Raw genomic sequence first — 27,993 nt, 5'->3', positions numbered from 1 at the left:
AGCTCTATATAAATATGCACTTAATAAATAAAATTGATTAACTGATTCTCAATTACACAACTCTGAATTAACCAAACAATCCAGATATTTTGGGAAAAAAACATACTTTCACCTGAAAAATATATTTTAAGTCAAAGTATATTTTGGAGATAAATGATCCAGTTAATATCATTGTGTATATCCGAACCGTAACTCAGTTTCATCTAGCTTACATAGGATTTTCCCTGGGTTTACTGGTATTTGCAAACTGCTTGGAAAATGTAAAATTACACCACAAATGAACTTTGGCAATAACCATTATCTAAACCACTAATATCAATATGCTCCAGCATTAATGGTTATGCCATACTTTGGCTCAAAGAGGAACTCTATTCAGCATTACTATTCATATTGTGACACCATTAATATGTCCCTGGCCCTAAGGACCACTGAAGAAGAGAGGATGGATACTCCTATAATTGGGGGAATATATATTTCTTCGGCCTCATAGTTGAAATGAACAGGCTGACTAACTGCACGTGTCAAGAATAATATCCAAATGTGGCATTTACTTGAAGAGAAGCAGTATGGCCTAGTGGAGAGAGCACGGGCTTGGAAGTCAGAAAGACCTGTGTTCTAATACCCAATCTGTCAACTGCTTCCTGTGTGACCTTGGCCAAGTCACTTAACTTCTCTGTGCCTCGGTTCTCCTGTTCTCCCTCCTATTTACGGTAATCCCCATGCGGGACAGGGACTGTATCTGGCCTAATTTACTTGTATCTACTTCAGCACTTAGAAAAATGTTTGACACGTAATAAGTGCTTAACAAATACCACAAAAAAGTTTGAGGGAAATTCTCTGAAACTTCAGAGAATGCACATTTATTACAGCACTAATAATAGTAATTGTGGTATTTGTTAAGTGCTGAGTATGTGCAACACACTATGCTAAACGCTGGAGTAAATACAAGATAATCAGATTGGACACAGTCCCTTTCCCTCATAGGCTTCACAGTCTTAGTAGGAGGTGGAACAGATAATGCAATCCCATTTTACACATGAAGAAACTGAGGCACAGATAAGTTAAGTGACTTGTGACCTTGGGCAAGATGAGGAGAAGAGCCGGGATCAGAACACAAGCCTGGGCTCTTTCCATTAGAACATGCTGTTTAAAACTTAAGTGTTTTTTGTTTATTTCACCACCTCCCTAAAAGTTGTCTGGATTTTTTTTAAGACTTCATCACAGCTAGCCGTCTGTTATGAAATGCTTCAAATTGCTTCCAAGAGCCGTAAACAACCTGAAAAATTAAAGCAAATAGAGAGCAAGACACTAATATCTGCCATCCAAGTACTACAGACCCAGCATTTAGCACCACACAAGAAGATAGTGTTTCTGTAAACTAGGTCCTTTTGGCCACCCTTCCAAAAACACCTTTCAGTTCTTAGGGGCCAGGACAAACTCCTCTAGAACCAAAAAGAAAACTGATGATTTTTAATAAGATCTTTATTCAATTATAGTTTTTAAAAAACAAACAAAGCACCAGGCCTCTAATAAAAATTATTATGGTATTCGTTAAGGGCTTACTATGTGCCAGGCACTGTACTAAGCACCAGGCTGGATATAAGCAAATTGGGTTGGACACAGTTCCCATCCCGCGTAGAGCTCACAGTCTTAATCCCCATTTTACAGAAGAGGAAACTGAGGCACAGAAAAGTGAAGAGACTTGCCCAAGCCCACACAGATGACAAGTGGCAGAGCTGGGATTAGAACCCATGACTTTCTGATTCACAAGCTGGTGGTTTTTCCACTATGCCATGCTGCTTCCCAATGGAATCACTTGGTGCTTCATGCCTGGAGGACTCTTGAACTTTCTGCCTTTCAGATAGGGGCCACACATTTTTACATTTTTTTTCTAATGGTATTTGTAAAGCACTTACTATGTGCCAGGCACTGTATGGATACAGCATGGGCCTGCGAGTCGGAAGGTCATGGGTTCTAATCCTGGCTCTGTCACCTGTCTGCTGTGTGACCCTGGGCAAGTCACTTCACTACTCTGGGCCTCAATTACCTCATCTGTAAAAAGGGGATTAAGACTGTAAGCCCCATGTGGGACAGGGACTGTGTCCAACTTGATTACCTTGTATTTAGACCAGTGCATAGAACAATGCCTGGCATATAGTAAGTGCTTAACAAATACCACCATTAATATTATTATTATTACGACTAAGCACTGGGGTAGACACAAGGTTGGACACAGTCCACGTCTCACGAGGGGCTCACAATCTTAATCCCTATTTTACAGATGAGGTAAATGAGGCACACTGGTTATTGTTCTATTGTACTTTCCCAGGAGCTTAGTACAGTGCTCTGCACAAAGTGCTTAATTAATATGACTGAATGAATGAAAGAAGTGAAGCGACTTGCCTAAGGTTACAAATGCCATAATAATAATAATAATAATTATTAAATAACCTAATGTAAGTGATGATGATGGTGATCATTATTACTATTATTAGAAAAGAACCTAATGTGAGTGAAAGAGAATGAGCTTCTGAGCATCTCAGAAGAGATGACATGCAAAAGAAATTCAGAAAGATGGGGTTGCCATTAATTATTAGCTCCAGATGTGATCCTGCAGGGTTTGTGCCTCTGGTCTCCTCTTCCCCTAATGGTCTGATCAATTTCCATCTTGTTGGATTTTAAAACTTAAGTAAGGCTCTCTGTCTTATCTGAGATGTTGTCTGTGAGCCATACAAACGTCCAGGAGAGACTGGTTATCTGCCTAAGCTCAGGAGTAATTTGCAATGGGTTTGTTTTTAGAAATTTCCCAGATAAATGAACAGAATATGGGGAGGATGAGTGCTAACCCTATGAATCACTTGGGGGATTAGCAATAAAACTGAAAAAACCAAGCTGCAGATTTCCTTCAGGAGGCCTTTCCTGATTAAGTTGAGGCCTTCTATGACTAAGCCCTCCTTTCCGCTTCTCCCATTCCCTTCTGCGTCACCCTGACTTGCTCCCTTTATTCACCCCTCCTCCCAGCTCCACAGCCCTTATGTACATAACTGTAATTTATTTATTTATAATAATGTCTATCTTCCCCTCAAGACGGTAAGCTCATTTTGGGCAGGGAATGTGTCTGTTATATTGTTATAGTGTACCCTCCCAAGCACTTAGTACAGTGCTCTGCATACAGTAAAAATGCTCAATAAATACAACTGACTGACTACTTGATTGGTGCCAAATTATCCAGGTACCCTGGAAAAAGGATGACTAAACTCTGCACTTGCAAGACAAAAGACTTTTTTAAAGATAGCTGAAAAAGCTAGGCCAAAACCCTCCATATTGCCATTTTCACTCTACTACGTATTAGACCGAACATACAATATACAACTCATTCTTCTACCCATATGCTACAGCTTTTAGGTGGGGATTACATGAACATTCAGCTGGCTTCAATTTCTCTGCCTCGGAGTATGTTCTGTCCAGAACACTAGGAAAATGAAAGTCAGAACCATTTGGAATGTCAAAGCCTCAGAAATTCCACATCCCACTGGACATTTAAGTGAATCCATCACTAGGGAAACTGAGGCTTGCCTGGAACTCCTCTCCACAACACAGTGCACTCTCTCCCCCTCTGCAATTCTGGCCTCATTCCCCTTGGACTCAGAAGAAAATGCTCATAAAAAAGGCTTTCTTTTCCCACTGAAAGAATGCTCAATAATTTGCACACTGTCAACAGCCGGGAAGCAAACACCCAAGCTAGTGAGGAGAACTGCCTTGCTCCTGCAATTACCAGGGAACAGTACAGAGTTATCTGCTCCAGACTCCAAATCCAAATTGCTAAGGAATATTCACCACATTCTCCCTCTGGCCTGGAACTCCCTCCTCCTCAAATACAACAGACCACCACTCTCCCCTTTTGTTCTCCGTCTCCCCCTTTTAGACTGTGAGCCCGCTGTTGGGTAGGGACCGTCTCTATATGTTGCCAGCTTGTACTTCCCAAGCGCTTAGTACAGTGCTCTGCACACAGTAAGCGCTCAATAAATACGATTGATTGATTCAAAGCCTTAGTAAAATCACATCACCTCCAAAAGGTCTTCCCCAACTAAATTCTCATTTCCCCTACTCATTCATTCATTCAATCATATTCATTGAGCGCTTATTGTGTGCAGAGCACTGTACTAAGCACTTGGGAAGTGCAAGTTGACAATATATAGAGACGGTCCCTACCCAACAGTGGGCTCACAGTCTAGAAGTAATGGCATTTGTTAAGCGCTTACTATGTGCAGAGCACTGTTCTAAGCACTGGGAGGGATATAAGGTGATCAGGTTGTCCCACATGGGGCTCACAGTTTTAATCCCCATTTTACAGATGAGGTAACAGGCTCAGAGAAGTTAAGTGACTTGCCCAAGGTCACACAGCAGACATGTGGCGGAGCAGGGTTTTGAACCCATGACCTCTGACCCCAAAGCCTGTGCTTTTTCCACTGAGCCACGCTGTACTCCCTTCTGCGTCACCCTTGCATTTGGAAATGTACCCTTTCTGCTTCCCCCTCTAGACTGTAAGAACCTTGTGGGCAGGAAATGTGTCTACCAACTGGTGGTCAACTGTACGTACTGAGCGCTTACTGTGTGCAGAGCACTGTACTAAGCACTTGGGAGAGTACACTATAACAATATAACAGACGCATTCGCTGCCCACAACAAGCTTAGAGTCTCGAGGGGTAAAGTGTTATACTGTACTCTCCCAAGCGCTTAGTAGAGTGCTCTACACATTGTAAGTATGCAATTAATACCATTTATTCAATTCAATCATATTTACTGAGCGCTTACTGTGTGCAGTAGCACTGAACATGGGAAGCAGCATGGCCTAGTGGAAGGAGCATGGGGTTGGGAGTCAGGTCGTGGGTTCTAATCCCAATCCTGCCACTTGTCTGCTGCGTGACCTTAGGCAAGTCACTTAACTTCTCAGTGCCTCAATTACCTCATCTATAAAATGGGGATTTAGAGTGGGAGCCTCAAGTGGGACAGGGACTCTGTCCAACCTGCTTTTAGATTGTGAGCCCACTGTTGGGTAGGGACTGTCTCTATATGTTGCCATCTTGTACTTCCCAAGCGTTTAGTACAGTGCTCTGTGCACAGTAAGCGCTCAATAAATACGATTGATTGATTACCTTGTATCTACCTCAGTGTTTAGAACAGTGCTTGGCACAGGGTAAGCACTCAGAGAAGGAGCGTGGCTCAGTGGGAAAGAGCCCGGGCTTTGGAGTCAGAGGTCATGGGTTCAAATCCCGGCTCCGCCACTTGTCAGCTGTGTGACTTTGGGCAAGTCACTTAACTTCTCTGGGCCTCAGTTCCCTCATCTGTAGAATGGGGATGAAGACTGTGAGCCCCACGTGGGACAACCTCATCACCTTGTATCCTCCCAGCGCTTAGAACAGTGCTTTGCACATAGTAAACACTTAATAAATGCCATCATTATTATTATTATTAACAAATACCATAATTATTACTTTTATTATTATGACGTGCTTGGGAGAGTACAATACAGCAATAAATAGACACATTCCCAGTTGATTTCAAACCTATGCACACAACCCGTTTCCAGGGGGCCGTTTTGGGATTCTTTTTTGTGTAGGACCAAATAAGGACATTTCACATCCCAAAGATAAGAAACCCCCAAATCCTGCTCCCTCCCCTCCCTCTCCCCGAAAGGTTCCCTTACTGCTAAAACTCTTACAGGGATCTTGAAGGTGTCCACTGACACCTGGTTCTCCAGAGAATCCAGAGAGGGCCGTCGCACGTTAGAAGAAGAGTAGCTGATGGGATAGGCTTGCGCGGGCCGTCGGAAAGTCATCTCCGCCGAGGCGATGGGCGGCTTGGGCGAGTTCTTGTGGTAGCGGTGGATGAAGTAGGACGAGAGCAGCACCGAGATGATGAAGGAGAGGAGGACGGCGCCCGCGATTACCGTCCGGCAGACGTCGTCGCAGAGTGCTTCTGTGGGTAGAGGGGCAGAATGGCTCAGGGCTCTGAGCCCCTTTAAGGACTGGAGACTTCTTCCTCTGGCCTTCCCGCCCTCCCCTCTTGCCCAAGGTCACAAGTGGCACAAGGTCACAAGGCACAAGGTCACGAGGTCACAGACAAGTGGCAAAGCAGGGATTAGGACCCAGGTCCTTCTGACTCTCGGGCCTGTGCTCTATCCACTAGCCAACACCGCTTCTCGGTTCAGGTCATTGTCACATTGTACTGTGAAAAGTGGCAGATTTAATAATAATAATAATAATAATAATAATGATGATGGTATTTGTTAAGCGCTTACTATGTGCAAAGCACTGTTCTAAGCGCTGAGCACTGTTCTAAGCAGGTCCTGGATTCAAGAAGCTCTCTATTTTTTTCAGGAATAGGGGAGGAGTTTTTCAGAAAAAGAATGGTGTTCTAAGTTCTATTGCCCCCCACACACTAGCCAAGCATCATGCAAGACAGTTACACAAAAGTGAGCTCACCCAGGGCAGGGTCGTCATGTATGGACAAAATCTGCTTCCTTTTTACTTTAACAATAATGATAACAATAATAATAATAATGATAACAATAATTGCTCAGCACTACTATCTGCCAAACAGTGTGCTAAGTGCTGGGGAAGAAACAGTACCATCAGATCAGATCATATCAGATCAAATCCCAGCTCCACCAATTGTCAGCTGCGTGACTTTGGGCAAGTGACTTAACTTCTCTGTGCCTCAGTTACCTCATCTGTAAAAGGGGATTAAGACTATGAGCCCCACATGGGACAACCTGATCATCTTGTAGCCCTCAGTGCTTATAACAGTACTTTCCACATAGTAAGCGCTTAACAAATACTATCATTATTATTATTATTATATGGTCTCTGCCCCATTTAGGGCTCACAGTCTAAGGGGGAGGGAGAAAAGATATTTAATCCCCATTTTACAGATGAGGAAACTCAGGCACAGAGAAGTCAAGGGATTTGCCCAAAGTCACAGCTGTGGCAAGTGGGGAAGCTGGGATTAGACTGCAGGTAATGCAGGTGTTTGGCATAAAAAATATACTGAAGTCAAAAAGCATATTAAAAGATGTATTATTATGCAATTTCTGTCACTGATCTCCCCTGATATCATCAATCTCCATTCCTCTACTGGAAGGACAGTAAGGTGTTGTATTCTGTACATTTTGAATTGTGTTTATAATAAAATAAATATGTTTTATAATTATTTATTTTTTAGATTTTTTTTTAAAGTTTCATAATTATAAAACTTATGGAGCATCAGTATGTTTTCTTCCTATGGGCAACAGAGTGAGAAGCGAACGCAGGAGAAGACCTGAACTCAGTTAGTGACTGTAAACTCCTTGAAGTCAGGGATTGTATCTACCAACTTCAAGGCACTGTTTTCTCCTAAGCACTTAAAACAGTGCTCTGCACACAGTAGGTGCACAATAAAAACCATTGCTTCTGCTCTCACTGGCTCACTTTTAACTAAACCTGCATGTCCCTTTGGGATGCAACAGCTCCTCTGGGATTTTCTTCTGAATATTAATTAAGAAACACTGTGCTGTCCCAACGGATTCCCCTTACCTATTGTTACCTTTAGAGAGGAAGAAAGTTGTTTTCCCTCCTCTACCACCATCCTTTACCTCCAGCTATTTAACCTTTCTGCGGACACCGCACTCCCTAGGTCATCAGCATTTGCAGATCCTGAAGGAAACTGTTCCTTCTCCTGTTTAGCTAAGAGCCAGGCATAGAGGGACATGTGTGTGGGTTGCACGTGTGTTGTTAGCCTGTGTATATAAACTCGTTGTCTGGGAAATTAGCCCTCCTTTGACTAAAAAAAGCTGCCTTTTCTTGGAACTCAGCTTCCACTGAGGTAGAGTACACTTGAATTTTTTTCAGAGCTAGAAGCTTGGTTTCTGCAATTCCGAATGGATTGATTTTAGCTTGTCACTACAAATGGAAGAGTTTTGGAGTCTCCCCAAATGGACTGGGTGATTTGGTTGCCACCCTCCAGGCAGAGCTGGGCCCTATTACTCTAACTAAGCGATGGCTCTGCTTGAATGTGGCATATGCCCAGTTCCAACGTGGGCGCTGGCAATCCCAACATCTTGACCCTTGTACCTTTGTCATCTTCTTGCTCACAAAAACACTTCTTTTCTTCTGGGAAACAGTTACAGGTGCCATAGCCAGCTTTTATTCCCCGGCGGTCCCCGCGCTCATGACCACCGATGATTTCGCCCCCTGGTCAGGGAGACAGAAGAAATTGAGGTCAACAGCCTGGTCACCCCATTGCTTCCTTCAGTGTTCACAGTCGTTAGGACACTGACTTTTTATACAATAAAAGTGGTGTAAAATTAAGGCTCTGTATGTAGGATAAAGGGTGTGGCTTTAAGGTGACGTGGAATCTGGGTACCTTTCATGGAACAGGGCCAGGAAGATCGGACAGGGGAGGGTAAAAGGGGAAAATTGGGGTGAAAGAGGACAAAGGGGTGAAGAAGAAAGGGGGAGAAGAAGAAAAGGGGGAAGGGTCTAGGGGAAAAGACGCACAGGAAAAGGGAGAGACAGTTAACTAGAATAGAGGGAAATGACAGAAGGGAGACAGAGGAGGGAGGGAGAAGGGAGACAGGGGAAGGAGGCCCAAGGGATGAAGGCGAGAGAGAAGGTGGATAGAGAAAGGTGCCTAAGATACAGGGCCAGGATTTGCCTGTCTCCCCCTCTTTTTTTCCATTGTTTCCAACTGGAGACCCCAAGGAAACTAGGTGAAGGATGGGTCAGATGACCAGGCCCTTGGGTCCCCATTTTTACGTTGACTGTAATGGTGGCTCCGGGGGAAATGTACTTGTGTAGGTCAAATTCAGTACGAGGAAAACTGGCAGTGGCCCTGTCAGGACCCATAATAATAATAATAATAATAATAATAATAATAATAATAATAATAATGGTATTTGTTAAGCACTTACTATGTGCAAAGCACTGTTCTAAGCGCTGGGGAGGTTACAAGGTAATCAGGTTGTCCCATGGGGGGGGCTCACAATTTTAATCCTCATTTTACAGATGGGGTAACAGAGGCACAGAGAAGTTAACTGACTTGCCCAAAGTCACACAGCTGATAGTGGAGTGGGGATTTGAACCCATGACCTCTGACTCCAAAGCCCGCGCTCTTTCCACTGAGCCACCAGCTGAGCCAGGGTCACTGCTGCTTCTGCTCAGGCAGCAGAGGTGAATGGATAATAATAATAATGATGATGATGGCATTTGTTAAGCACTTACTATGTGCAAAGCACTGTTCTAAGCGCTGGGGAGGTTACAAGGTGATCAGGCTGTCCCACGGGGGGCTCACAGTCTTCATCCCCATTTTACAGATGAGGGAACTGAGGCCCAGAGAAGTTAAGTGACTTGCCCAAAGTCACACAGCTGACAACCGGTGGAGCCAGGATTTGAATGCTGTGTGCAGAGCACTGTATTAAGCATGATGTCTGTCTCCCCGCCTCTAGACTGTAAGCTTGTTGTGGGAAAGGAATATCACTGTTTATTGTTGTATTGTATCTTCCCAAGCACTTAGTACAGTGCTCTGCACACAGTAAACGCTTAATAAATATGATTGAATGAATGAATGAATCTCCATCTCTAGACCTCTCCTCCAACAATTTTCTTTTTCTTCAGGTATCCCAAAAATCAGGAGGTAGGACAGAGTCCGACATTCCGGAATAGCATGCTGAAATAAGCGCTTAGTACAGTGCTCCGCATACAGTAAGCGCTCAATAAATATGACTGACTGAATGAATGGTCACCCTAATAGTGAGGTAATGGTCCTATTATGAGGTTCCTATTATTATTACTACTAATAATAATAATAGTAATTGTAAATTAATTACTATGTGAACAGCGATGTACTAAACACCAAATTGATACACTATAAGCAGATCCAGACTCTGTCTCTCATGGGGCTCACAGTCTAATAATGATAAGAAAAACGACAGTATATGTTAGGTCCTTACTACGCACCAAACACTGTACTAAGCACTAAGCACTGGAATAGATACCAGATAATCATATATCTATATATGTATATCTATATATGTGTATATTTCTCTATAAGTCTATTTTATTTTGATGGTATTAACGCCTGTCTACTTGTTTTGTTGCCTGTCTCCGCCTTCTAGACTGTGAGCCTGTTGTTGAGTAGGGATTGTTTCTATCTGTTGCCGAATTGTACTTTCCAAGCGCTTAGTACAGTGCTCTGCACACAGTAAGCACTCAATAAATACGACTCAATGAATGAATGAATAATCAGGTCCCACTTGAGGCTCACATTCTAAGTAGGAGGGAGCACAGGTAGCGAATCATCCCCATTTTGCAGATGAGTGAAGTGAGGCCAGGAGAAGCCAAATGACTTGCCCAAGGTCACATTCATTCATTCAACCGTATTTATTGAGCACTTACTGTGTGCAGTGCACTGTACTAAGCGCTTGGGAAGTACAAATCGGCAACATAGCAGGCAATGAATTGGGGGAGCTGGGTTGGAACCCCCAAGTGCATGCTCCACCCTCTAGAGTCCCCTGCATTTCCATCCTCTTGCCCCCTCTTTGTCCAGATTAATAAATCTCTATTTATTTTACTTGTACATATTTACTATTCTGTTTATTTTGTTAATGATGTGCACTTAGCTTCAATTCTATTTGTTCTGACGACATGGCACCTGTCCACATGTTTTATTTTGTTGTCTGTCTCCCCCTTCAAGACTGTGAGCCCGTTGTTGGGTGGGGGCTGTCTCTATATGTCGCCGACTTGTACTTCCCAAAGGCTTAGTCCAGTGCTGTGCACACAGTAAGCGCTCAATAAATACGATTGAATGAATGAATGCCCTCTCCATCCGACCTACAGGAGGGGGAGGGTGGTGATGAACTTCTGGATGTTGGGAATGACCCAAACGGTTGACACTGCAGCCACCTAGTGGCTCACATAATAATAATGATAATAATAATAATAATAATAATAATAATATTAATAATAATAGTATTTGTTAAGCACTTACTATGTGCAAAGCACTGTTCTAAGCATTGGAGAGGTTACAAGGTAATCAGGTTGTCCCACTGGGGTCCTCACAGTTTTAATCCCCATTTTACAGATGAGGTAACTGAGGCACAGAGAAGTTAAGTAATAATAATAATAATAATGATGATGGCATTTATTAAGTGCTTACTATGTGCAAAGCACTGTTCTAAGCGCTGGGGAGGTCACAAGGTGATCAGGTTGTCCCACAGGGGGCTCACAGTCTTAATTCTCATTTTACAGTTGAGGTAGCTGAGGTACAGAGAAGTGAAGTGACTTGCCCAAAGTCACACAGCTGACAGTTTTTTTTTTAATGGGATTTATTAAGCGCTTACTATGTGCAAAGCACTGTCCTAAGCGCTGGGGAGGTTACAAGGTGATCAGGTTGTCCCATGGGGGGCTCACAGTCTTCATCCCCATTTTACAGATGAGGTAACTGAGGCACAGAGAAGTTAAGTGACACAGCTGACAATTGGCGGAGCCAGGATTTGAACCCATGACCTGTGACTCCAAAGCCCATGCTCTTTCCACTGAGCCACGCAGCTTCAGTTGCCGGAGTCTGGATTTGAACCCGTGACCTCTGACTCCAAAGCCCGGGCTCTTTCCACTGATCCACGCTGCATGAAAAGCAGGAAGAGTGGCAAGGTTTAGAGGAGAATTTCCAGCCTCCTCCTACATGCAGACACCTAGTCACTTCAATCATGAATTATACGAGAATATTTGGTGTAACATGCATTCTCCTGAGTTACACGGTATATTCATTTGTCCCCTGGAAGTACCTTTCCACTATCCAATTGGTTCTCACAACAGTCATAATCTCCATGGCAGGTGAAGAAACTATGACTCAGAAAGCTAAATAATAATAATAATGATGGCATTTGTTAAGCGCTTCCTATGTGCCAAGCACTGTTCTAAACACTGGGGGGGAGACAAGGTGATCAGGTTGTCCCACGTGGGGGCTCACAGTCTTAATCCCCATTTTACAGATGAGGTAACTGAGGCTCAGAGAAGTTAGGTGACTTTTTTTTAAATGGCATTTATTAAGCTCTTACTATGTGTGAAGCACTGTTCTAAGCACTGGGGAGGTTACAAAGGCGATCAGGTTGTCCCATGTGGGGGCTCACAGTCTTAATCCCCATTTTACAGATGAGGTAACTGTGGCTCAGAGAAGTTAAGTGACTTTTTTTAATGGCATTTATTAAACTCTTACTATGTGCAAAGCACTGTTCTAAGCACTGGGGAGGTTACAAAGGCTATCAGGTTGTCCTAAGTGGGGGCTCACAGTCTTAATCCCCATTTTACAGATGAGGTAACTGAGGCATAGAGAAGTGAAGTGACTTGCCCAAAGTCACACAGCTGACAATTGGTGGAGCCAGGATTCGAACTCATGACCCCTGACTCCAAAGACCGTGCTCTTTCCACTGAGCCATGCTGCTTCTCTAAATGACATGCTGGGAGCCACAGTCGTAGACCTGGGACTAGAAGCCAAAGATCCTAGCTTCCAGCCCAGAGCTCTATTCACATGGCACTGTACTAAGCACTTATTTCAGCAGGCTATTCCGGAATGTCGGAATCTGTCCTACCTCCTGATTTTTGGGACACCTGAAGAAAAGGAAAATTGTTGGAGGAGAGGTCCAGAGATGGAGATTCATTCATTCATTCAACCATATTTATTAAGCATTTACTGTGTGCAGAGCACTGTACTAAGTGCTTGGGAAGATACGATACAACGATAAACAGTGATACTCCTTTCCCACAATGAGCTTAGACTGTGAGTTCGTTGTTGGGTAGGGACCGTCTCTATACGTTGCCAACTTGTACTTCCCAAGCGCTTAGTACAGTGTATTAGCACACAGTAAGCGCTCAATAAATACGACTGAATGAATGAATGGTGAACTCCATTCACATGCAACGCTACCTATGGAAGACTTAACCTGGTCTCTGAGCGGAGGATACAATAAACTCGCTTAGAAAGAAAACCCACAATGAATTAACAAATACAGCAGTGGGGCTAAGTGGAAAGAGCACGGGCTTGGGATTCAGAGGACATGGGTTCTAATTCCGCTCTGCCACTTGTCTGCTTTGTGACCTTGGGTAAGCCACTTAACGTCCCCGTGCCTCACTTACCTCATCTGGAAAATGGGGATTAAAGCTGTGAGCCCCCCGTGGGACAACCTGATTACCCTGTATCTACCCCAGCGCTTAGACCGGTGCTTGGCACATAGTAAGTGCTTAACAAGTACCACAATAATAATAATGATAATAATCTTGGATTTTTTTATGGTATTTGTTAAGCTCTAGCTCTGTGCCAGGCACTGGAATAAGCTCAACAAAACCTAAACTGGTTGGACATAGAGTCTTAATCACCATTTTACAGATGAGGTAATTGAGGAACAGAGAAGTCACTCAACCTAGTTCACAGCTTTCCAAATCTTAAAGATTGGAAGAATACAGCTGAAAGGCCTAGGAGGAGATGCCAGGCCAAGAAAAGTGACTAGGAATAATAATAATAGTAATAATAGTATTTGTTACGCACTTCCTATGTGTCAGACACTGTACTAAGCACTGGGGTAGATACAAGGAAATCTGGTTGAATCGAAACAGCTACCAGAAACCTTCCCCACCCCCCAGGGCGGAGAAAATTGGTTTAGGAGGTTTCCATACTTGTGCAATCCTGAGGACATATGGCAGGGTATCTACTCTCAACAGTATCACAGATGCCATCTGGACAAGTCTTGAGGCTTGGAGTGCATGTTGAATAGTTCTTGGTGATCCCTAGAAATAGATCATAATTAGATATTTATTACATTGCAATGCTCTGTGAGCAATAGCTCCACGTCAGGTTGTATGACACGGTTGCAGTTTATCCAAAGACAGAAAAACTCTTAAATGTAAGAAGGAAATGTTGAAGAAAGCACATGCTAATCTTGTGACCATACAATCCGGCCTGTACCCTTTGCTCCTCTAGTCCTAACCTTCTCACCGTACCTTTGTCTCGCCTTTTTCGCCGCCAATCCCTGGTCCGTCCTGGCTCTGGCCTGGAACGCCCTCCCTCCTTAAATCCAACAGACAACTACTCTCCTCCACTTTAAATCCTTATTGAAGGCACAACTCTTCCAAGAGGCCTTCCCAGACTAACCCCCTGCCTTTCCTCTTCTCCCTCTCCTTTATTCATCTCCTTGATTTGCTCCCTTTGTTCTTCTCCCTTCCCAGTCCCACTGCACTTATGTTCAGACCTGCAATTTATTTATTTGTATCCATGTCTGTCTCTCGCCCTCTAAACTGTAAGCTCGTGTGGGCAAGGAATATGTTTGCTTATGGTTATACTGTATTTTCCCAAGCGCTTACTACAGTGCTCTGCACACAGTTGGCGCTCAATAAATATGACTGCATGAATGACCAAGCCCTGCCTGGATACCAAATACTGTGCTGAGCAAAGGAATAGATTCATGATCATCAGATGGGACATAGTCCCTGTTCCATACAACCTAAAAGGAGGGAGAGCAGGTAACACCCTTTTTCACATATGAAGAAGCTAGATTGGATAAACTCAATGTGGACAGGGAATGTATCTGTTTATTGTTGTATTGAACTCTTCCAAGTGCTTAATACAGCGCTCAATAAATACGACTTAACTGATTAAACTGACTTGCCCGGTATCATCCAGCAGCTCAGTAACAGAGCCGGAACTAGAACCCAAATCTTCTGACCCCCAGACAAATGTCCTGTCTGCTACAGTTATTCCAATATGTTCTGAGCAGTTTTGCCTCTGTGTTGCAAACACAGGGCAAGCTTCAATGAAAAGGAAATCCAGGTGGTGAGATGAACAGAAACATCATTTCTCTGGGCTTTATTTTCTCCTTTGCTAGCTGAGCACCCTCCTGGCATAAAAGGATAAAGAAATCACAGCACCTTTTCCCATACATCTGTCTGCCCTATCTTCATTACAATGTAATAATAATAATAATGGCATTTGATAAGCACTTACTACGTGCAAAGCACTGTTCTAAGCACTGGGGAGGCTAGAAGGTGATCAGGTGTCCCATGTGGGGCTCACAATCTTAATCCCCATTTTACAGATGAGGCAACTGAGGCACAGAGAAGTTCAGTGACTTGCCCAAAGTCACACAGCTGACAAATGGCAGAGCTCGGATTTGAACCCATGACTCCTTATATAATCTCCCTAATTTGGCTAAACCAGTGATTTCCAAGGGGAGTCGAGGGACATAGGGGTGGTTGAAGCAGCTCAAAAGATGTCACCCACTCAATGGTTCATGTGATTTGCAATGAGTCATGTGACTCCACCCCAGAGGACTACGTGGCCCTGGCATCTCTCAGAGGAGTGGGAAGCTAGAGGAGGGAAATTCAGTGACTTAATTCTCACCCTCGGGCATTTCTACTCTTCAACTATCCTATGTAAGAGTCCCCTAATGTGGGAATAAGAAGGCATTTTCACACGTTTTTGGTATTTAGGTTCTGCGCCCTACTGACTGTTTCTGCTTTGAGTGATGCTCTCAAAAGAAAATAAAGGTGTTCTCAAACTGATTCAATCGAAGAAAAGACTGAAAAACCTGGATCCAAAGAGTCCATTGCAGATACCGGCACAGAGGGTGCATGGCTGCTTCCAGCTAGGAGAAGCCCGAGGAATACTGACCATGGACATAGGACAAGCTTTTACCTTTTCCGTCTCCTTGCCTCCACTGGCACTTGCCCGTGAGCGTTCCTAGGCCGCCACACTCTTCACACTCAGAGCGCCGCTTGCTGACTGCACAGGAAGAAGGGCAACCTTGCTCCTGAGGCATAACTGTGGGAAAGGCAAATGGAAATACAAAGCGGGGTCATCAGAGGGAACCTAGGGGAGACCAGCTCTTCATTCATTCATTCATTGTCACATTTATTGAGCGCTTACTGTGTGCCGAGCACTGTACTAAGCGCTTGGGAAGTACAAGTCGGCAACAGATAGAGACGGCCCCCACCCAACGGCGGGCTCACAGTCTAGAAGGGGGAGACGGACAACAAAACCAAACATGTGGACAAGTGTCGAGTCGTCAGAACAAACAGAATTAAAGGTAAATGCTGATCACCTTGTATCCCCCCCAGTGCTTAGAACAGTGCTTTGCATTTATTCATTCATTCAATCATATTTATTGAGCGCTTACTATGTGCAGAGCACTGTACTAAGCGCTTGGGAAGTCCAAGTCAGCAACATATAGAGACGGTCCCTACCCAAAGATGAGCTCACAGTCTCTGGATCTTTATAGCACTATCCTGGGATTCTTGGCAATTTACACTCCCGGGAACGGCGGCCCTAAGCTCTGAGAGTGGGATGCGGGTTTCCCTCTTTTTAGGGCAAATTGAAAAAAGGGCACTATTGCCCCAAAGAAACATCATCTGGGGGAGATCTGGAGTGGAAGTCCTCAATTGACTTACCCAAAATGGGTGGTGGGGAGTCAGGGGGGATTTCCCACCTCCCAAGTTCACCAACACCAGCACGACCAGGTAGAATAACTGAGGACATGATCTCTGTTTTCAGGTCACAATTTTTCACTGGTCTCCCTGGTGCTTTTGGAAAACTCAGACCCCCACTCAGTAGCGCAAACAGACGGGGCTAACTGGAAATTAGTTTTGAGAAATTTCTTGGCTATTAAATAGGAGGAGACGTGACCTAAATAGGTTACAGAGGACAATTCCTAAAGTAAAGATATTCAAATGAAGGGAAAGAAATATGGGTGGGGAGTCTGGGAGGAAGAGGAAAAGTACTTACTAGTTCCTTCTACTACAACAATAATAGAGGTTTTGGCTTGCTTCTTGCTCTGTTTGTCCAAGGCAACTACCGTATACTGTATTTCTGTACACTCTGGCCTTTGGACTATAGTGGAGTCATTCACGTAAAGATGTCCTGTTGTTTCTTCCAGGGCGGTAAGAATCCCTAGAGCACTGCAGTTGGAGTTGAGAGACTGCAACCTGTAGACGATGTTTACTCCATAAAACTCCTTGCAATTTTCAATGCAGACTTTTCCAATCTAAAGTCAAAGAACAGTGAGGATTTTTTAAGAATAAACGACAAAGAGCATTGTAGAAGATACTTTGCTCTGCCTACAAATTCATGGGAATGAAAAGATGAACGCTCATTATGTACAGAATATCAATCAATCAATAAATGGTAGTTACTGAGTTGTAACTATGTGCAGAACACTGTACTAAGCACTTGGGAGAGTACAATACAAAAGAGTTGCTAGGCACGTTCCCTGTTCAAAACAAGTTTACAGTCTAGATGGAATATAATTTACCAGAGCTTCAACTTTCCGCACTGTCACATGCACAAACTGCTGTATAATATTTTCTCAAACAGCACAGGGTTCTGCCCACAGTGAGGAGTCGATAAATATGACTGGTTGAGTATCAGAATGCATTTTTTTTAAACATTTCTACACAGAGCATCAATCCATTGGTGACAGGAATGATAATCAGATTTTCATGGTATAGATATACCATACAGATAACCTCTTTCTTTTTAAAAGCTTAAACCCCCTTTCAATAATTAATCATTTAATCAGCCAACCATCATTCCTTCATTTTACCTCTGCCTGCAGCCTGATCTGTATCTACAGTGGAGAACACAGAACAGGTGTGATTCTGTGACACCCTGGTGCCAAAGATCCGCCTTTTTCCATATGAACAGCTGCCTGCCTTCTGGTCCCCTCAGCCTGAACATTCACCTCTTTACTCTCTGGGCCCCAAGGACCCTTTGTCAATTCAGCAGTCAATTAAGGGAACCATCAGATTAAGCTGTTATTGCAGCTGACAACCTCAACTATAACCCTTACTCAGTGGAAAGGGCCCGGGCTTTGGAGTCAGAGGTCATGGGTTCAAATCCCTGCTCTGCCAACTGTTAGCTGTGTGACTTTGGGCAAGTCACTTAACTTCTTAACTTCTCTGTGCCTCAGTTACCTCATCTGTAAAATGGGGATTAAAACTGTGAGCCCCCCATGAAACAATCTGATCACCCTGTAACCTCCCCAGTGCTTAGAACAGTGCTTTCCACATAGTAAGTGCTAATAAATACCACTATTATTATTATTTTAACCTCACTATGTCCCTTTCTCAAAACAATCCATGCCTGCCCTTCCTTCCCAGCACCTCCCATCATCCCTTCTCCTCACTCCCATCCAACACCTCCCAGCCCTTGCATCTCCCTCCTCTCACCCCATCCCTCCCACCCTCTCTCAGTCCCTCACCCCACAGGCTCAGTCAAGTTCAGGCCTGTGGAACACACGCTCCATCGTGGGAAAGCTGCCCTTCATTCATTCATTCTTTCATTCAATCGTATTTATTGAGCACTTACTGTGTGCAGAGCACTGTACTAAGCGCTTGGGAAGTACAAGTCGGCAACATACAGAGACGGTCCCTACCCAACAATGGGCTCACAGTCTAGAAGGGGGAGACAGACAACAAAACAAAACATGAGTACCAACTGTGAGAAGCAGCATGACCTAATGGAAAGAGCACAGGACTGGGAGTCCGAGGACCTGGATTCTAATCTGAGCTCCGCCACTTGTCCGCTGTTTGACCACAGGCAAATCAATTAACTTCTCTGTGCCTCAGTTACCTGATCTGTAAAATGGGGATTACGACTGTGAGCCCCAAGGACTGTGACCAACCCGCTCATCCTGTATCTACTCCAGTTTAGTGCAGTGCCTGGTATATAGTAAGCACTTAAACACCATTAAAAAAAAATTGAAACTGTTGCCAAAACCCCCAGTGCCCCACTGGATTCCTCTATTGGCTGCACCAGTTACACAATCGAGCCTCAGTTGAGGAGAGATAAAATATTTCACATCCTTCAGATGTCCTCTCCAAACCCTGCTGTTGCCACACTGACTCAAAGAATGCTTGAGATCAGGGGAGGAGTGAACAGAAGGGTGTCAGCAAAAGAGAGAGGGGAGTGGAGGGAGGAGAGAGAAACCGATTTTATATCCATTTCTCTGGAGCAAAGGCTTCCAACCCTGAACCTGGCTCTCTGAGGCTCAGCCCAAATCTCTGGGTCAAAATGATACTGTTGACAACCTTACGGGGAAGTGGGATGGTTTATGACAAGATTTCTTAACCTGAGCTCTAAGGCAGAGAATTTCATAACCTCACAACTACTACCTATGCCTTCAGTAAAAAAAAAAAAAAGATGCACACAGGCCCTTTCACTGAATACACAGTGGCACTAGAGACAAGCAGAAAAAAGAAACACTGCTTGGAATGTGCCTTGACTCCTGATATTTCCCCAAATCTCCTGGTATGATATTTCCTTCTCCAAAAGCTCTGAAAATGTCTTTTTGACTGTAATCTCACCTCCACTCCATATCTCCACTCCACACCTCCTCTTTCACCGTCACCCCATAACCTCTACTCCTACCTCTATTCTCATCTCCACCCCATACCTTTAATCTCACCTTCACCCTTCACCTCCATGCCATACCTCCACTCTCACTGTCAACCCATTACCTCCACTTTTGCATCCACTGCATAATTCCACTCTCACCTTCACTCCATACCTCTATTATCATCACTTGAGAGTGGAGGTATGGAGTAGAGATGATAACGGAGGTATCCCCCCCAAGCCCAAACCTCCTCTCTTACCTCCACACTCACCTTCACTCCCTAGAGACAGGACAAAAGTATACCAGGTATGTTTTTCCTGCCATTCGGCCTGCAGATTAAAACCCAACTGCAGCTGGGCAGACACCCAAGATCCCATCCACTGAATCCTTTGGTGTTTTAGAGAGGCCCAGGAAGGCCATGGGAATTGGGAAATAGTTGGGAATAGGGAATCAACACCTGATGTTGGATGGGATGAGAGGGAGGTCCTTGGGAAGTCTTACTGGGATCTGGCTCTCCAGAACTGCCCCAGCCCTCTGGGAATTCCCAACCTAGGAACACTTCAGTGTACCTGGAGTGGTTTCACTGAGACTGCCCTCGGTAAAACAAAAACCAGTTATAATAATAATAATGGCATTTATTAAGCGCTATGTGCAAAGCACTGTTCTAAGTGCATGGGAGTTTACAAGGTTTACAGGTTGTCCTGGGGTAACTGTACCCAAACCGTACCATCATTGGAAGGTGTGTGTCTTCATCCATTCAATAGTATTTATTGATTCATTCAATCATACTTATTGAGCGCTTACTGTTTGCAGAGCACTGTTCTAAGTGCTTGGAGCACTTACTGTGTGCACAGCACTGTACCTGTGGAAGCATCATAATTATTCCCCCTTCTAGACTGTGAGCCTGTTTTGGGCAGGGATTGTCTCCACTGCTGAATTGTGCTTCCCTAGCGCTTAGTACAGTGCTCTGCAGACAGCAAGCACTCAATAAATACGATTGAATGAATGAATACTAAGCTCTTGGACGAGCATAATACAACAATTAACAGACACATTCCCTGCCCACAGGAGTGTACAGCCTAGAGGGCGGGAGACAGACATCAATCCTCTAGACTGTGAGCTCACTGTGGGCAGGGAATGTGTCTAAAGTTATACTGTACTCTCCCAAGCACTTAGTACAGTGTTTTGCATGTAGTAGGTGGTCAATAAATACATTTAATAATACTACAAATATTCCATTGGAATGGGTACTCTGTAACTCCAATAGCAGAGGTGAGATATTGTCTCTTCCACCCCTATTTTGGTCTTGAAACTCTGTGGCGACCATGTCGGGGATGAGAAGGAAAATTCTATCTAGGACGGGTGACTCCACAGGGAAGTTACTTTCTTCCTTCAAGGTAGAGAGTTGTAATAGCACAAGTTCCCACGATTCATGGTAAATCATGACCTCTCCCTCGGGCATTCCCTGTGAACATTCATTCTGATGAACTTGTTAGGCAGTAATGGGAGTGTCACATGCCTTTCCATAGGAATTTCATTGTAATTTACCCGATTAATGTCATCTTGAGGGAAGAGAGTTGTGGGAGCTATTATTAATGGGCTAGGAGGTGATTAAGCTAAAATGGAGGGAAAATTAGGATGTTAATTACGGACTGGCCGTTATTTGAATGTGTGGAAGGGGGATAGTAGAGAAGATCCATTTGTTTCCATATTAAAACAAGGCTTTTTCCTCGAGTCTTGACCTCTTTTCCATATTATGTCTTAGAAAGAGTTCAATTTAATCAAAGTTCCAGTGACCACCCTCTATGAAAATTACGCCTTCATTTTCCCTACCCATTCTCCCTTCACTGCGTCGACTATGAACTTGACTGTGTACCTCAAAAGCACTTTGATATTCACTTCAGTCCCATAGCACTTATGTAAATATCATTATACTCTACTGTTTCCCTGATCTGTAATTTATTTTAATATCTGTCCCCTTCCCATACACTGCAAGTGATTCGTGAGCAATCACATCTACCAACTCTACTGTATCATATTTTCCCAGGAGCTTAGTACTGTACTGTAGTATTAGTACTCAGTACTGTACTACTGATTGACTGATTGATAGAGAACCAGCGTGGCTTAGTGGAAAGAGCCTGGTTTTAAGCATCAGAGGTCATGGGTTCTAATCCCAGTTCCGTCATTTATCAGCTGTGTGACACTGGGCAAATCACTTAACTTCTCTGTGCCTCAGTTACCTCATCTATAAAATGGGGATCAAGACTGTGAGCCCCACGTGGGAAAACCTGATTACCTTGTATCTATCTCGGTGCTTAGAACAGTGCTTGGCACATAGTAAGCACTTAACAAATACTACCATCATCATCATCATCGACTATTGATAATGAAGGGGAAGCAGTGTGGTTAAGTGAAAGAGTAGGGGCAGGAGAGTCACAGGACCCAGGTTCTAATCCCGGCTCTGCCACTTGTCTACTCTGTGACCCTGGGCAAGCCACTTAACTGCTTTGTGCCTCAGTTTCCTCATTAGTAAAATGAGGATTAAGACTGTGAGCCCCATGTGGGACATGGGATGTGTCCAACATGATTAGCTTACTACAGTGCCTGGCAAATAATAAGCACTTAACAAATACCATTTTTAAAAAAAGGCACTGGCATTCTCCTTAGAGATGACATTTATCCTCAAATACAAGGTCTCCCCCTTACACAAGCAGCAAGAAGCAAGCACAAGCAGCTGCTTAGAGAAGCAACGTGACTCAGTGGAAAGACCCCGGACTTTGGAGTCAGAGGTCATGGATTCAAATCCCGGCTCCACCACATGCCTGCTGTGTGACCTTGGGCAAGTCACTTAACTTCTCGGAGCCTCAGTTACCTCATCTGTAAAATGGGGATCAATCAATCGATCAATCGTATTTATTGAGCGCTTACTGTGTGCAGAGCACTGTACTAAGCCCTTGGGAAGTACAAGTTAGCAACATATAGAGACGGTCCCTACCCAACAGCAGGCTCACAGTCTAGAAGGGGGAGACAGAGAACAAAACAAAACATACTAACAAAATAAAATAAATAGAATAGATATGTACAAGTAAAATAAATGAATAAATCGAGTAATAAATACGTTACAAATATATATACATATATACAGGTGCTGTGGGGAAGGGAAGGAGGAAAGGTGGGGGGATGGCAAGGGGGAGGAGGGGGAGAGGAAGGAGGGGGCTCAGTCTGGGAAGGCCTCCTGGAGGAGGTGAGCTCTCAGTGGGGCCTTAAAGGGAGGAAGAGAGCTAGCTAGGCGGATGTGCGGAGGGAGGGCATTCCAGGCCCGGGGGATAACGTGGGCCGGCGGTCGACGGCGGGACAGGCGAGAACGAGGCCCAGTGAGGAGGTTAGCAGCAGAGGAGTGGAGGGTGTGGGCTGGGCTGGAGAAGGAGAGAAGGGAGGTGAGGTAGGAGGGGGCGAGGGGATGGACAGCCTTGAAGCCCAGGGTGAGGAGTTTCTGCCTGATGCGTAGGCTGATTGGTATGAAGATTGTGAGCCCCATGTGGGACGACCTGATCACCTTGTATCCCCCCAGCGCTTAGAACAGTGCTTTGCACATAGTAAGCGCTTAACAAATGCCATCATTATTATTATTACACCCTTCCCCCAAGACAACCCCATGAGGTTGGAGACAGCATCCCTCACCTGTGCATATTGGTGAGCGTTCCTGTTGACAGAAAACGAGTAGGAGCTGTTCTTAAATCGGATGCTGACAGGCAAGATGGTCACATTGAAGTGGAGCAGCAACGATCCCTCCGGGCCTTGGAAATCGGTATCGTTCACCAGCACATCCACTTGGACGGATCGGCTCTCTGTGATGGGGAAGCTGCGGTTCAGCACAAGCCCTGTCACAGCAGAGGGACTTGGTTACCCACGCGCGGAATGGCATTGGCATATTGAACAAAGAAAGAAAAACAACCGTGAGGCATTCCTTCATTCATTCTATCGCATGTATTGAGAGCTTACTGTGTGCAGAGCACTGTACTAAGCGCTTGGAAAGTACAATTCAGCAATAAAGAGAGACAATCCCTGCCCACACTGGGCTTACAGTTTAGAAGGTTGTGTGTGTGTGTGTGTGTGTGTGTGTGTGTGTGTGTGTGTGTGTGTGTGTGTGTGAAAGAGAGAGAGAGAGAGAGAGAGAGAGAGAGAGAGAGAGAGAGAGAGTGTGTTTGTGTGAAAATTTTATGAATTTACAAGCCTGATAATTAGTTCCACCAACGTACAGGAGTTTCAGCACAGCTAGACCTATATAAGCAAATTCTACAGGCCTCATACCAGCACACAAATAACACACGAAATCACATCTTGGAACTCAAGCTCAGCCCCAGCACACCTGCTGATGAGCTTCAGACTTGGATTTCAGAGAGGCGGGTTCTATCTCCAGAAAAACAGGTAGGAGTCCAGCCCGGCAGCTTCACAAGTTTCCCCACACCTCAAGAACCTCCAGTGGTTGCCCATCAACCTCCGCATCACCCAGAAACTCCTCACCATCGGCTTTAAGCATTCAATTACTTTGCCCTCTTCTACCTCACCTGGCTAAGCCTACTACAGCCCAGCCCACACACTTCACTCCGTGGCTCAGTGGAAAGAGCACAGGCTTTGGAATCAGAGGTCATGGGTTCAAATCCCAGCTCCGCCAATTGTCAGCTGTGTGACTTTGGGCAAGTCACTTAACTCTTCTGGGCCTCAGTTTCCTCATCTGTAAAATGGGGATTAAGACTGTGAGCCCCACGTGGGACAACCTCATCACCTTGCATTCACCCAGCACTTAGAACAGTGCTCTGCACATAGTAAGCACTTAACAAATACCATCATCATCATTACTATTATTATTCTAATGCTAACCTTCTCATTGTCTCAGGCTCATCTATCTCACCACTAACCTCTTGGCCATGTCCTGTCTCTTCATATTCATTCATTCATTCAATCGTATTTATTGAGTGCTTACTGTGTGCAGAGCACTGTACTAAGCACTTGGGAAGTACAAGTTGGCAACATATAGAGATGGTCCCTACCCAACAGCGGGCTCACAGTCTAGAAGGGGGAGACAGACAACAAAACAAAACATATTAACAAAATAAAATAAATGGAATAAATATGTACAAATAAAATAAATAGAGTAATAAATACGTACAAACATATATACATATATACAGGTGCTGTGGGGAGGGGAAGGAGGTAAGGAGGGGGGATGGGGAGGGGGAGGAGGAGGAGAGGAAGGAGGGGGCTCAGATAATTACATTCCTCACCTTCAAAGCCTCCTTCATATCTCCTACATCCCTCCTTGCAGCCTCACAGCACTTAAATGCCTATCTGTAATTTTATTTATTTATAGTAAGGTCTGATCTCTAGACTGTAAACTTTCTGTGGGCAGAGAATGTGTCTATTATATTATTATACTGTACTCTCCCAAGAGCTTAGTACAGTGCTCTGCACACAGTAAGCACCCAATATATACAACTGGTTGACTGACTATCCTTCGCATATCCCAAAGGTTAAAAACTCTGCTGGTGTGCCGGAGGTGCACATCTTAAAAGGCTAACAAATCGGTTAAGCCTCTGGGGGTTTCCCGACAGCTCCTAAGACACAGCCAGCCGAAACATCAGCATCCCAGAGGTAAAGGGAGCCAGACCGGAGCCCCTCTGGCCTCTTTTTTGAGGAGGCCCAGCCCTCTGCTTACTGTATTCGTGCTGGGTTGCCCGCACTAAGCTGCCATTGGAGTTGACTGTGGTCTCATTTGGTGTGTGGTCCACTCGGAAGGACTCGCTGACCCAAGGGTCACTGGTCACGATGGTATTCGTGTATTTCCGGATGAGCTCCCCCGAGGACGGTGTCACGTCTGCATCCTGCACTGTCAGCTTGGCCAATATGGTCCCCTAGAAGGAACCACAGAGTGCCAGTTTGGAGGGGAGCAAGGGGAGGGAAGGGGCAGGGCTCCTTATAGACTTTCCCTCTCCGCTTTTGCAATCAGAAGCAATCACAGCAAACCTCCCTCTGCCCGCCAGTTTACACACTCTACTGTCCCAGAATTTCTTTCTAAAAGGAATGATAGTTCTCAGAAAATAAAGGGAGAAGATTAAGTTCTGCCCTTTATAGGCCACTGATTTTTCCTGTAGCCTCAGTTCCTTCCCGAGTCCGAAGCAGGGTGAGAAGGCCCATTCTCCCCCACAGATGGCAGCAATCTTTCAAAACTGCAGGCTGCCTTCCCAGAAAAGCCAGCCCGAAATGTGAATTTGTGTACAAGGGCAGGTTAAGAGCTGGAAATAAGGCAAATGAGGACCTCTGGGTCAATGAGAAGCCTTCAGGGAAATCCCAGGGAGGATGGAAATGGGCTTTCAGGAAGCCCGGCTCAACCATCTTACAGGCTAAGAGAAGGGAAATTGGGACGGTAAGCGTTTGGAATTCCCAAAGGTTAAACTCTTGAGAAAGGTTGGATGGTGGTGTTGTACTTAGTAGCAACAGAGGTGTAGAGCAGCATGGACAGGAAAGCAGCTCCGGTAAAAAGATAGGAGCCGGAATGGGGATTTTGGAACAGATTTTCTGGAAGGGTCCGGCCTCCTGTCGGCAAATTCTGCAGCTGTGCTAGTCTGACAGCTGACCTGGAAGGAGAATCAGAGACCCTGGCATGGCTTAGTGACTAGAGTATCAGTCTGGGAGAAGCAGCATGGCTCAGTGGAAAGAGCCTGGGCTTTGGAGCCAGGGGTCATGGGTTCGAATCCCAGCTCCGCCACTTGTCAGCTGTGTGACTTTGGGCAAGTCACTTAACTTCTCTGGGCCTCAGTTGCCTCATCTGTAAAATGGGGATTAAGACTGTGAGCCCCCCGTGGGACAACCTGATCTCCTTGTGATCTCCCCAGCGCTTAGTACAGTGCTTTGCACATAGTAAGCGCTTAATAAATGCCATTAAAAAAAAGGACCTGGGTTCTAATCCCGGCTCCACCACATGTCTGCTGTGCCCAAGCAAGTCACTTCACTTCTCTAGGCCTCAGTTACCTCATCTGTAAAATGGGGATTAAGAATGTGAGCCCCATGCGGGATAGCGACTACCGCAGGGCTTCGAAAAGTGTTTGGCACTCAGTAAGCGCTTAACAAGTACCATAACTATTGAGAAGTGGGGGCTCACTCCCAGGGGCAGAAATGCCCTGACATCAGGACAGAAACAGGCACTGGCTTGCGTCTGCAGGGACGGTGCTGCAGCAGGAGGAAGAGGAGCTGGAGGTAAGAGTGGTCCACTCTCTCCATCAAAGATATTTATTAATAATTGTCATATTTAGGGGACTTCTAGACTGTGAGCCCGTTGTTGGGTAGGGACCGTCTCTATAAGTTGCCGACTTGTACTTCCCAAGTGCTTAGTACAGTGCTCTGCACACAGTAAGTGCTTAATATGACTGAATGAATATTTGTTTTTATTTTTATTTATTAAGTGCTTACTGTGTGTCCAGAACTGTACTAAATTGGGAAACTACAGTACAACAGAGTTGGGAGACACAATCCCTGCCCAGAAGGAACTTCCAGTCTACAGGGGGAGATGGACAATAAAATATATTACAGATGGGAGAAATAGTAGAGAATAAGAATTTGGATATCCCTCCTCCATCTACCCCTCCCACCACTGTCATCACTGGTCATTGAGCTGCAGTTGAAGGGGGGAAGAAGGATGCGGGGGCCGTGTTTGGGGCGGGAGGCATGGGGGTGCTCCAGAGGGGAGGTGTTAATGCAGGAGGGGGCCAAGATGAGTTGAAAAGGAAGAGGAGGAGGGAGAGGGCCCCAAGAACCATTGGACTGACACCCAGCACCGCGCCCCAGCCTTGGTTCCTCTGATCCCGGAGGGAGGGGAGGCCCAGAATTAGGAGAATCCAAACTGTGGCTTTGCGAGGCCATCACTGCAGCTGTAGCTCTCTCTCTGCGTTGCCACCACTCCCTCTCCAGCCCAGCCCCGTCCAGCCCGGCCCCGTCCACCGGCCAGAGTGGCTCCTGCTGTAGAAAGTACCTCAGGCCACTTCCTCGTGGGTTCACGACTGTGCACATATAAGTGGACATAGCAGAAATGTGCAAACCCATGCACAGACACTTTTCCCAACTGTGGAGAAGATGAGGGGCTCTTTCCTCAGGACAACAGGTGGGAGGCCAGGAAGGGACTGAGACATCGGGTCTCTGGCCCCACAGTCCCTGCTCCCTTTCATCTTATGCCCACTCTCATTTTTCTTTTTGCCCCTGCCTTAATCCGGGCCAACTGGTGATGCTCCACAAAACACAGTGTGCCCTGAGAAACATGAGTGATGTCACGTGTGTCTTCCTCGGTGACCAACCTAGTGCCCAGGAGCACGGGAAGGTCACCACCTAGATTCCATTGTACTTGTACTTGTACTTGTAACTTGTACTTCCCAAGCACTTAGTACAGTGCTCTGCACACAGTAAACGCTCAATAAATACGATTGATTGATTGATTGATTGAGTCCATGCTGAAACCTTGATTTCCATCTGTTGTGGTCGAGGTAAGATTTCGCCCCTTGTGTACAGATTTAGGAACATTTCTAGGGGGT

At 45.1% G+C, this 27,993-nt stretch overlaps 1 protein-coding gene across 1 annotated transcript in view; it reads right to left on the bottom strand.

Annotated features, from left to right (window-relative positions):
• The window catches only part of RET (ret proto-oncogene), a 150,911-nt gene that overhangs the window by 25,101 nt on the left and 97,817 nt on the right, over positions 1-27,993 (bottom strand). The window contains exons 5-11 of the mRNA XM_038744123.1: positions 25,131-25,326; positions 23,096-23,295; positions 16,807-17,065; positions 15,721-15,846; positions 13,707-13,817; positions 8,112-8,231; positions 5,723-5,979 (exon numbers count right to left, since the gene is read on the bottom strand). Of these exons, the coding sequence (XP_038600051.1) occupies positions 5,723-5,979; positions 8,112-8,231; positions 13,707-13,817; positions 15,721-15,846; positions 16,807-17,065; positions 23,096-23,295; positions 25,131-25,326 (1,269 nt within the window). The remainder of the gene's footprint in view (positions 1-5,722; positions 5,980-8,111; positions 8,232-13,706; positions 13,818-15,720; positions 15,847-16,806; positions 17,066-23,095; positions 23,296-25,130; positions 25,327-27,993) is intronic.

This window comes from Tachyglossus aculeatus, chromosome 3 (genome assembly GCF_015852505.1).
Source record: "Tachyglossus aculeatus isolate mTacAcu1 chromosome 3, mTacAcu1.pri, whole genome shotgun sequence".
In the NCBI taxonomy this organism is placed as follows: Eukaryota; Metazoa; Chordata; class Mammalia; order Monotremata; family Tachyglossidae; genus Tachyglossus; species Tachyglossus aculeatus.
The sequence above is the reverse complement of the archived record's forward strand: the minus strand, read 5'-3'. Positions and strand labels throughout refer to the sequence as shown.